Source organism: Priapulus caudatus, unplaced genomic scaffold, assembly GCF_000485595.1.
Source record: "Priapulus caudatus unplaced genomic scaffold, Priapulus_caudatus-5.0.1 Scaffold20, whole genome shotgun sequence".
NCBI classification, from domain to species: Eukaryota; Metazoa; Priapulida; class Priapulimorpha; order Priapulimorphida; family Priapulidae; genus Priapulus; species Priapulus caudatus.
In genome coordinates this window covers 232,962-244,457 of record NW_014577081.1, presented here as the reverse complement: position 1 = coordinate 244,457, position 11,496 = coordinate 232,962, and the positions used below count along the sequence as shown (strand labels likewise).

Here is an 11,496-nt window from a genome sequence, read left to right as displayed (position 1 = left end):
GCGGGGCGGGGGGCTGCCGCATCGTCTTGTGTGCTTTACAACTATCTTATTCGCGTCGGCTGCTTGATGACAGATGATAAACTATAGTGGCCGCGGGTACACGGACCTGCCCTAGCGTTCCTACACGGGCCTACTCTGCTTTCCCGTGCTTGTCTCGCTCCTTATGAGGCCTTCGTAGGGCTATTCCCCTGACCTCTGTTTAGACCTGGCCTCGCTTATAGCTATTCTGACTAACCCTAAACCCTATATATAATTATTATACTATATATATATTATCAGAAATCAGCTAAACGCAGCCAGGTCAACAGAAGTCAAGGGGGGACATAGACCCAACGAGCCTAGCACGTGCCACGTGCCTATCACGTAAACACAATTCATTCACTTCTTACACAATACATTGCATATAGATTTTCTGTTCACGGTGCTTATATATTGCTGCATGGACGCTATTCGATTAGTGCGTACCTGTTGCTAACAGTTAACGGCATGACCATAAAACAAGACTATGAAGGTCTACGGTGGATTTCCTCACGCGGCACGATATATGCGGTCGTAACTGTGTCCTTTATCGCGGTTCATCTAATTTGTCTTGTATAAATCCGTGCGCGGAATCCGACGCCTCGACAGCCAAGCGGTCATGATGGATGGTGCGTATGAAACGATACAACGCATGCATAAAACTATACTGTGCACGCCATTATACCTTAGTGATGGAGCGTTATTGCGGGCGTTGGAACCCAGGGGCCATGACGGCCAGTTCATAGACATTACCGCAACCGGTTCTTCTTTCACGCAAATTGGTCGAGTAGAAACTGAGCAGTCGCGTTAGCGTGTGGGGACTTGATTGCATGGCATCCATGCCGGAAGAAGCGCCACCGGTCTGTTCTGCGTCTGTGCGTGCCGAGAAGGTTCGCTGCCAAAAACACACAACACATACACATATATATATCGTGAAATAATGTTGCAGATATATGTGACTTCTGGAAACATGCCAAGACTGTCTTCAGCTCAATAAAGAGCTATACGAAACGCACAAAACTGGCCGGGCTCGTCTTGGCACTCATGCCATAATAGCGTGGCTCACACCTGTGTTACACTCGGCGGCCATAGTAAATTCCCGCTTAGCCGATTCCATATACGATATACGTACTAGCACCGCAGGACACGTATGCAAGAAGACGTGGATGCAACGTACGTTCTGCCAACGGCAACTGACGGGGAACTTGACAAGCAAGGCGGAACGCATACATCATGATTAGGCAAAGCGGCTCATTAGGCGCAAGGGCGCATAGCGCGTATTATCTCTATTAGCGCGTATAGCGCCGCGCAGGGGACGGATCCAGAGGGTTTGGGTGACCAGTTTCCATAGTTCTATCACAGCTAGCTGAGCGTCCGGGCGGGCTCGTTTCTGTTTTCCCAGTCACATATCCAGTCGCAAGAATTTAGCGCCTTCTGTTGGTTCTGATTGGTTCATCTGCCTCCTGGATTGTTCAAAAAACAGCGCGTGTTGCTTATTTAGCAATATGTCATGTAGCGTTTCTTATATTATACCTTGTGTGGCGTGAGTGGCTAGGCCACCGGCGTTACTTCTGAAAGGTCGTTCGGTTCGAATCCGCCGTTTTGGTTTTCTTAATTATTTTTTGTTTTCTGTATTTTTCTATCTTTATCGCATTTAACTATTGTTATTCTATTAACGGAAATATGTTGCCATGATGATTTACACACAATTAAAATATCTTTAATTGGAAAATTTTTTTTTAATTAATTTAATTTCATTTATTAGTGTTAATTTAAATTAAATAGGGTTAGGGTTAGGTTTAGGATTAGGCGTTAGGGTTAGGGTTAGGGTTAGGTTATTATTGCCAAAATGAATTGCAATTCTTCGCTATGTTACCAATGGGCGTTGTTTTCTTGGTCAAAGGCAAAGCAAATCGAAGCAGCAATCAGAAGGCGCTAAATCCTGCGTCGGGATATGTCGACTGTGGAAAAATAAGAAACTCCTGGCGTCGCGGGGCATAGCCCCCTCTGCGGAATTAGGGTATATTTGGTGACATTCTGCGTGAATTTTGCAGCGGTCAATTCTGAAGTATACCCAGCCTCGTGACGGGGTTTCTGGAAAAACCGGTGCAAACCGGGCCTAAATCCACGGTCTGCCGGACCCCGCCGCACCGAGTTTGTTTTCTTGGCCGCTCCACTGTCACCAATCCCCGCAGGAGCGTACCTACTGACACCGGGCGACAGATCCTTGTCCCGCTCGGGCGGACCCACGAACTGGCAGTGCGCGCAAAATTAGCTGTGCCTTCTGATGCCAACGGACATACACACGTTATAGCATACACACATTACACGCGTACTACAGCGCCATATGTCTATAGAGCATACCAAATTTACACGTTATACGCTGGTGATCATGCAAAAAGTTCACACGAATTTATTCGAAATCAATAGGCGGTTTTGTTCATAAAAGTTGTATAAAGAATACGTACACAGTGTCTCAGATCGTCAGTTAAATTGACTACGTCACGAATTTTCTATGCGTAAAGTTTTGCTAAAATTTTTGTTGCATTTTTTTACGTGAAAGGTAGAAGAACTAACGGGACTAAACGTATCGCTCAAATTCTACCTATAAGATTGCTTCTTCAACTATGGTTAAAAATCCAAAAAAACCTGGACGATTTTGATATTAGTGTTCCTGACATTAATTGCTTGCTATGGGCTATGTATGCGTCACGAGTGTATTACAATTATTGTTCACATTGAACAAAGTAGAACATAGAACATTAAGTACAATGCAGCAATTTAACCATAAAAAGTGAACAGAATTTTTATTTTGTGATTTTTTTATTTATTTTTTTATTATATTTAACTGTAACTTATATGTGCTGTAACTTATTTGTAACTTTAAGTGTACATGTCTATTGACAGGGTACCCGCCTGATAGCGAATACAACACCGTATCTATCTATATTTGTTTTCAAATATTTGAACGCCACAACACAGAGATCAATAATTCAATATTATCCACTCCTGATATTATACATGTTCAAAGTTCTTTTCCTGTTGGAGTACCAATCTCTAGGTGCCTGAACTGCGTTACTGCAGAGTGTTATCGCTGCTGGATCGGCTCGGTACGTTACGTGGTATTGCCCGCTGTATTCATATACGCTGCTTTTATTTCTTCGTCTACAGCTCTAGGGAAGATCCTAGTTTGTTGCTGAGACGCAAAACGAACAGATGCAATGGTGCGAAAGGACGAAGGCTGGATCACCTCGAAGGGGCAAGTAGTATTGTAGTCATACAAACATAACGCGCAATACTATATGATCAGGAGTGGATAATAGCAAGAGCGTATTAAGAAGGAAGCAAGCAAGAAGAAGCAAGGAAAGAAGCAAGCTTCTTAATACGCTCTTGCTCATAGAGATAATAGAGATAGATCTCTATTATTCACTCCTGATATGATACTATCTGAAGTGAATTTCATTCGCTCCTGATGTTCTCATTAGTGGATGATATCAAGAACTAATAATAGCTAAATATTATTAGCTCTCGATAATATTAATAGCCTTCTTCTGAGGTTAATAAATTCTAAATCATGAGAAATTAGGAATGCGTTCACAACCATAACAAGAAAAGAAGAATTGGCTCATCTGTTTCTAACACTTTTTTTGCGTTTCACTTGCGTGGCAGTGAAACCAACTCCATAGAATGGACACCTGCCACATTTTTTTTGAGGGGGGGGTCCTATGTGTAAAACACACGCACAGGTTTAGCGTTATGAACACGGGACAATATTATGCACGGACGCGTGATTTTACAGCAATAATCGCACAACTATTGAAATCCACCACTCAATACAAGCATAAGAATTGGGGGGGGGGATTACTACTTCCCGCGCGTTTACCCCTTTCCTTCCTCTCTAGTCTATCTCCATCAAACAATTAGCTTCCTGAAGCCGGCAGATTTTGAGGATTTCAGGTACATAATATGTAAATTTCCAGAAATGAAATGTGAAATGTGCGAGACTAATAAATTTCACCGAATAATTTTTTTCGATGATGAGCAGATATGAACAGACGCTCGCACTATTTTTTATAAGCTGTCACGTGTAAGGAAGTTAATTTTCGCATCTTCCTTCTTATGATGCGAAATCAATATTTCCTATCGAAGAAAAGACGTGTAATTAATCATTCTCAACTATGGCGACACGTTATAAGTTATAACGTATATTTACGTAAGTGTGACGTGTGACCAGTCATAGTCAGTATATGTGAGCGTTGGCTCAGCAACTTCCTGTGAAAGGTGTGGTGCAATTTTCCCACGCATATATCTGCGCGAAAGACATAGCAGGACTCAATGGAACGGAATAAGTCATGGAGTCTATGACCGTGTCATCGCACTTAGAACATAGACAACATAATCGAGTGAAACAACATAAAAGGCAAGTACTTAGAACCCCTGCATAGTGTAGCAACCAATATTACACTCAGGTTATACATTCAGATGATACTATCAATGGGATATCCATCACATTCAGACTCGCGTTCAGCCTTTATTCGTCTGCTTGGCTACTCTCCTACCTCTCCCCTTTCACCTTTGCGTAGCGCCACGCAATACGCTACAGTATAGCTGATAGGGTCTATGTCCCCCGGGGTACTGCCGGAACGTACCCTGGGTACGGTCCGGTATACCGGAACGTACCCTGGTACTATAATATTATATGCCGGACCGTACCTAGCCTACTCCACTAACGAGTACTAGGGAGTCGCCTACGCCTACTCCCTAACCCGAACCCGAACCCGAACCGTTCCGGTACGTACCCTGGGGGATATAGACCCTATGAGCTACAGGCTGCTATAGTTGCTCAGCACTAGCTGATGCCTGCACATCGACATCCACACCACAGTGCTTTCCCTCTTCTTACGCTTGCACTACTCACCCTTTTCAGCTTACTGGGGTGTTTAGAATGCTGGGTCCACACTTGTTTGTCTTACGCGCACCGCCATCACAGGCTAACTACAGGTTTACCCAGTAGGTTTACACATGTTATTTACACAGCTGACTATGACCCACAAGCGATAGCACACGATCAGTAACTATTACATTTACGATCTACGAAGTACGTGGTGATTTACATTGCGCATTTGTTTTGTTTGACTCGAAACCCGGCTATAAACCAAGGTGCACAAGTTGGTGCAAACAATATGCCAACAATGAACATTCATCTCTCTTTTCTCTTCCGTTTTTATCTCCCCTCCCTCCTGCCCTCTCTCTCTCTCTCTCTCTCTCTCTCTCTCTCTCTCTCTCTCTCTCTCTATCACTATCTCTCTCTCTCCATCCCCCCTCTCTCTCACTATCTCACGCTCTCTCTCTCTCTCTCTCTCCCCTCTCTCTCTCTCCCTCCCCCCTCTCTCTCTCTCTCTCTCACGATCTCCGTCACTGTTGCAGGCAGCTGAAGGAGGAGGGGAAGGAAGATGTACGCCAGGTCGCTAAAAAGAAGCTCGCAGAGCACGAGAAGAAGGAGAAGCGGCACCACGCGGCGGCAGCGAAGGAAGGTGGAGCGACCGCAGCCGAGATGGAGCCTCTGAGGGGGACGACGAACGAGGAGAATGCCAACAACAACGCGTCACAACCGGCGTTCCACATACCGTTTGCAGACGACCCGGACTCTGGGTGAGGAGGAAAGGGAAGGAGGAGGAAATGGAGGAGGGAATGAAGAAGGCACGATGGGAGGGAGCACATGAAGGAAGAAATAGAGGAGGGAACGGAAGGAGGGAATTAAGGAAAGAAGGAAAGGAACGATAGAAGGAGATAACGGGAAAGGAGGGAACACAGGAGAGGATGGGGGATGAGCGAACGGATGAAGAAGGAGAATGCGAGGAGGGATCAGGAGAATGTGGGAACGAGGAAAGAGGGGTACGAGGAAGGAATGAAAAATAGAGTAAAGGAATGAATGATGAAATTGGGGAAGGAGGTGACAAAAATAGGATTGAGCCTTTTTTCAGAATCAGAGGAGCGACTTTTTAAACGGATTACAGCCGCTGTGATGTAATCAGCAAAGCAGCGCTAATCTTGTTACTCAGCGATGGGGCGACTAGGCTGTGATTGTGTCATTTTGGTAGTAGACCCGCTTACTAGTTGCTTACATACTGCGTTTCATATACGAAACAGAACCAAGGACGCGTTAGAAACTATATTGTCACAGACTCACGAACTTTATGAGATATTTATGAGCCCAGCCTGACCTCGAACAGCTGGGAAACACTCACTAGGCCTGCGTCCAACCACACAATACGCAGGCACCGTTCACACAAATATTCCCACGAGGCGAAAACGCATCTGTGAACACAAGCCGTCCGTCCACCACTCCCATATCCTGTGGCTAGGCAACGCTAGAGTAAATGATTGCAACTATCATTACCACATCTAGACTGGCTCCCGGAGCACTTGCGCCGAGAGCTCGAGACGGTTCTCGATGACGTACAGAGCCATCTAGCGAGTAAGACACAGCAGACGCGCTAGCAGCAAACAGGTTGTCTGCAGGGCACGCAGTCGGCAACCAAACTGCTACGCGGGGGGGGGGGCAATCTAGGCATTATTTTTAGAAAGGGAGTTGGTGACGTAAATGAGAAGGGATTTGGAGGGAGAAGTAAACACCCTCAGACATTTTCTTAGAGTTATACAGTTGAAATCCGATTGATTCTGACTATATATGTGATATTTAGAAAGCACTTCATTGCTTTTGAATTTAAAAGTGGTTGTCGCACACTGAAAAAAATACAGCTATGTAGTTACGACTGGTGAGGGTTAGAGATAGGTTGTTACTGCGACAAAAATTCGATATGTGAAATGTTTCAGAAGAAGATAGGGAATAAGTGGTCATCGCCCCTGGATCCTCTGCTACCTATGACCGAAAAAAGAATGTAATTTTATTACCGGCAAGAAAACAGAAACAAACGCTTCAAAGGGGTGCCCGCCTGTTAAGTAACCCTCGCGATAATTAATCAACCAGTTTGCGCACAAAAGACCAGCCAGCGGTGTAAAACAAACGGCCCGGTTTTTCGACTGGTATGCGTTGCTAATCGCGTGTTGGGTGTTCTATTCGTAGGCATCAGGAGGACTGGATACGAACGCCGGACAGTGAGGGTCCCCTCACTCCCGCAGAGGACAGACTGGGCAGCGGCAATTTCTCAAAGTCACAAGGCGCCGGCGAGCCGGCCTTTCCGAAATTCGTGGCCAAGCTTCAAGCCGCCAAGAAGGGAAAGTTTGACGAACGCATAAGCATTAACATCAGTGGACTCAGGTATAAAGGTAGCTCGACCCTAGAGCTACATATGCAGTGCAGGAGTGAAGCGAACCCGGTTACCTACCTCGATTCCCCCGGGGGCAAACGTTGATTCATATAAGAGTCATTAAGACCACAATAAAATTGATCCAAAATAAGTAAAATGAACTAGGGCAAACACTACTCGCATAAAACTTCTTTAATCCTTTGACGAGCAGCATTGAACACCGCGTCTCACAGCCTCCACACGAACTCTATGCTACACACGTTTATAGCCAGCCCAGTGTGAACACGCACGCACACACATACACGCACGCACACACATAGATAGGCAAATTCCCACTCAGACACACACATACCACACACGCCCATCCTACAAAAGTGAGCAAATAAACGTAGGCGCACCCACGCACACAGACATACACGCACGTACGCACGCACCCACGCACGCACGCACGCCCGCAGGTACGCACCCACGCACGTATGATCGATTATCAACGGTTCTTGAGTATGCGTGGGCTAAGACCTTGTAAACGGTGCTGTAAGCTACTATGCATTAGACGCGTAATAGACGTGTAAGTACTACGATAGAAACTATATATGAATAGAACGATAGATAATACACTATGATAGAACGTATACCTAACCTCGATCGTATACCTATCGTATATCTAATATTTGAACTAAACTTTGAAACTAAACTAAATTTTGAACCAACTTTACGGGCAGACCCCGTCGACTATCAGTAGAGTGGGGAGGTGCGGGTGTTCCGCATTAAAATGACTGTTATAGGTACGAGAGCACCTAGCGATACATAAACCCTAAAACCTTTTCTTTGATTTCAAACCAGAGATTGCGACGTCACTTTTGGCAATTCCTAGATGCTCGAGTCGTGGCTATCGAGAATCCAAATTCCTAACAGAAACTGTCACCCCCCCCCCCCGTCACTTTCGTTACGCACACCACGCACGACACCGCTTCTGCTGCTGCTCCTCATAGGTTCGAGACGTGGCGATCGACGCTGAACCGCTATCCGGGCACGCTGCTAGGCGACAAGGACCGGCGGCACAAGTACTATGACGCCGCGACGAACGAGTACTTCTTCGACCGGCACCGGCCGAGCTTCGACGCCATCCTCTACTACTACCAGAGCTGGGGCCGGCTCGAGAGAGCCACCAGCGTGCCGCTCGACGTCTTCTCGGAGGAGATCAAGTTCTTCGACCTCGGCGCCGACGTGTACGCGCGCTTCCGCAAGATGGAGGGCTTCGTGGCGGCGAAGGAGCCGCCGATGCCGCGCAACGAGCTCATGCGCCGCGTCTGGTGCCTGTTCGAGTACCCGGAGACGTCCGTGTGGGCGCGCATGATCGCCATCGTCTCCATCACCGTCATCCTGACGTCGATCGTCAGCTTCTGCGTCGAGACTCTGCCGGTGTACCGTGAGCGCTACGAGAGCGGCGGCGGCGGCGGCGGCAACGCGACCGCGCAGTCCGTCGAGAAGATGCTCGCGAATCCGTTCTTCGTCGTCGAGACGCTGTGCATCGCGTGGTTCACCGTCGAGCTGACGATGCGCTGGGTGTGCTCGCCGAACAAGCTCGTCTTCTGGAAGTCGGCGCTCAACATCATCGACCTCGTCGCCATCGTGCCTTACTTCATCACGCTCGCCGTCGACCTCGCGCGCGACACGGGTGACGACGGCGGCGGCGGCGGCGTCTCGCTGTCCGTGCTGCGAGTGCTTCGGCTAATCCGAGTCTTCCGCATCTTCAAGCTGTCGCGACACTCGCAGGGCCTGCAGATCCTCGGCCTCACCTTCAAGGGTTCCATCAAGGAGCTGGTCATGCTCGTCTTCTTTCTCGTCATCGGCGTCATCCTGTTCGCGAGCGCCGCCTACTTTGCCGAGACGGACGACGCCGTCGCTGGCGACGGATACGAGAGCATCCCGGCGTCGTTCTGGTGGGCGATCATCACCATGACGACGGTCGGCTACGGCGACGTCTCACCGCAGACAGGCTGGGGTAAGCTCATTGGCGCCTTCTGTGGAGTCGCGGGCGTACTAACGATTGCGCTGCCCGTGCCGGTCATCGTGTCAAACTTCAACTACTATTACCACCGCGAGATGGACAACAGCAACACCGAGGACCAGGTGGAGAGTAAGTACGAGTCAGAGGAAGCAAACAACGAGCCGGGTGCGATAGAGTTGCAGGTGATAGAGTCGTAACCATGGTAACACGGGAGAGGTTGCCGCTAATACTTACAGCTGCAGGTGCTACGGTCATAACCATCGCAAAATGGAAAGGGCTTCGCTTTGGTATAAAACTAAAAGTAATAGGGTCCTAACCATGTTACCACAGAAGGGGCTTGCAGTCATAACCATGGTTACGCAGAAAGGGCTGTCAATGCTACTAACACTCGTGATAGATAACCAGGTTGAGGGTTGACTACACTAGCCAACGACGTCGCTCACTTATGAAAGGTAGACTTACTTTTGCTGGACCACTGACTTGCACAAATGCCAAAATAGTTTGGTTGTCACGAAAGTGATCCTTTCTAAAGGCGTCGCTATAACGTCGCTAAACAGTTGAATCGAGGTCGGATAAAGGTCTCTGAACGATTGCTGAACCAAGCTATATAGTATGCTTATGCAACACCAAAATATTGGTGCTGAAATTTGGACATTCTATCGTCGTTTATGTGATTGTATGTCTTGTTATGACATATTTTTGATTTTATAGTAACAAGATGTATATACGTTTCATCCCATCTACACTTGGGGTGATTTTTTGCTTGTTTAAATTTTTATTATATGCAATTATTTTAGATGCATTTAAAAACACATCTAGGTATCTTTCAAAAATGAAATTACACTCTCAGTGAGAGAGCTATTTTCTATGCAATGATGACCTTTATAATCTTATCAGGAGTGTATCAATTGATACACTCCTGATCTTATCACATATACAGTTTTATAACACAACTATTTTGAACCGAGATACATATTTTTCTACATTGTTTTGTATTTTGTATCAAAAATTAGTAACAAATATATTTTGAAGCAAAATATAGTAGCTTTGTACTGTTAGCCCTAGTAGCTGCATACAAGGGTTCGCAGCTGTCCATAGGGATTGAAACATTCCAATACGATTTAAAATCTTCATCACATATTGTTAGTTCTTAGTTCTTGTTGTTAGTTGTTAGTTGTTAGTTGTTAGTTGTTAGTTGTTAGTTGTTAGTTCTTGTTGTTAGTTCAAAATCTTTCAGATATTGTTAGTTCTGTTATATCATAAGTCACATATGCTCTAACATAATCGCTTGAAGTAGGTCTGCTAATGTGTAAAGGTTGCTCATTATAATCATGATGCCTAAACTAATAGTAAAATTAACACATTCCTCTTTAGTTACTATTTTAACGAGCTATAGTTATTTGTCATTAACAAAGGGTAATCAGATTAACATTGTTTGATAAATTGTGCAAGTGTATGTTTGCCTCATCATCATGTTCAGCATGATATTCCCTGTTCAAGTTGTGATTTTATTGTCAATAGTGAAGTAATATGGCAATGCACATTGTGCATTATTGCAAATAAAATGTTTCATAAAGCTATAAATAAATACATTGCATTATGTCATATGTCAATTATTACAAGAACCTGTAGCATGTCTTTCAAATGCCATGAATTAATTATGGAATAACACATCCCTGGTCTTATGGCCCCCTGCAATGGTTTGCATATGACGAGTCGTGCCTTCATGCTTGTGTTTCAGAGATGCTGGCGATGGCACGCCAAACATCACATAGCATAGCCCTCGGCTTAACGTCCAACCGAGATGACGAGCAAACCCTTGAGTCATAATTGCACCAGCACAGGGGTGAAACAGGGGATGAAGAGCGCCCGGTGAGCATCTCATCACACAGAGAGCATATTGCAAAGATGCTGATGGGTTACATGATTTCATGCCAAAGAAGGCTTAACCGTGGACAGAGGCTGTATGAAAGGTAGCTGGTAAACAAAGATACCAATGCCATTAGTGTGCGAGGAGAATACAAAAGCTGTGGTGCTCATTGTCAAGATAAATGTGAGTGTTGTGATGTGTGCTGCCAATGTTATCAAAGTATTAGCTTGAGATATGTGGTACCAAGTTAACATTGAACACTACAAGTTTATATGTAACTTAAATAATTGGTAGATTAACTGCATATTAAGTAATAGGTAACTAGC

The 11,496-nt window shown here is 45.7% G+C and overlaps 2 protein-coding genes across 5 annotated transcripts in view; one reads left to right on the top strand and one right to left on the bottom strand.

Moving 5' to 3' along the window:
- The window catches only part of LOC106811971 (CUE domain-containing protein 2-like), a 27,360-nt gene that overhangs the window by 8,807 nt on the left and 7,057 nt on the right, over positions 1-11,496 (bottom strand). The window lies entirely within an intron of this gene.
- The window catches only part of LOC106811908 (potassium voltage-gated channel subfamily A member 7-like), an 8,807-nt gene continuing 210 nt past the window's right edge, over positions 2,900-11,496 (top strand). The window contains exons 1-5 of one of the 4 annotated variants that reach the window (XM_014815666.1): positions 2,900-3,277; positions 5,446-5,670; positions 7,106-7,300; positions 8,282-9,429; positions 11,042-11,487. In XM_014815666.1, coding sequence (XP_014671152.1) covers positions 3,240-3,277; positions 5,446-5,670; positions 7,106-7,300; positions 8,282-9,429; positions 11,042-11,130 — 1,695 coding nt within the window. In that variant the 5' untranslated portion in view covers positions 2,900-3,239 and the 3' untranslated portion in view covers positions 11,131-11,487. Of the gene's footprint in view, positions 3,278-3,304; positions 4,439-5,445; positions 5,671-7,105; positions 7,301-8,281; positions 10,889-11,041; positions 11,488-11,496 lie in introns of those variants that run through there. The other 3 variants (XM_014815673.1, XM_014815651.1, XM_014815659.1) reach the window with 3 other exon arrangements.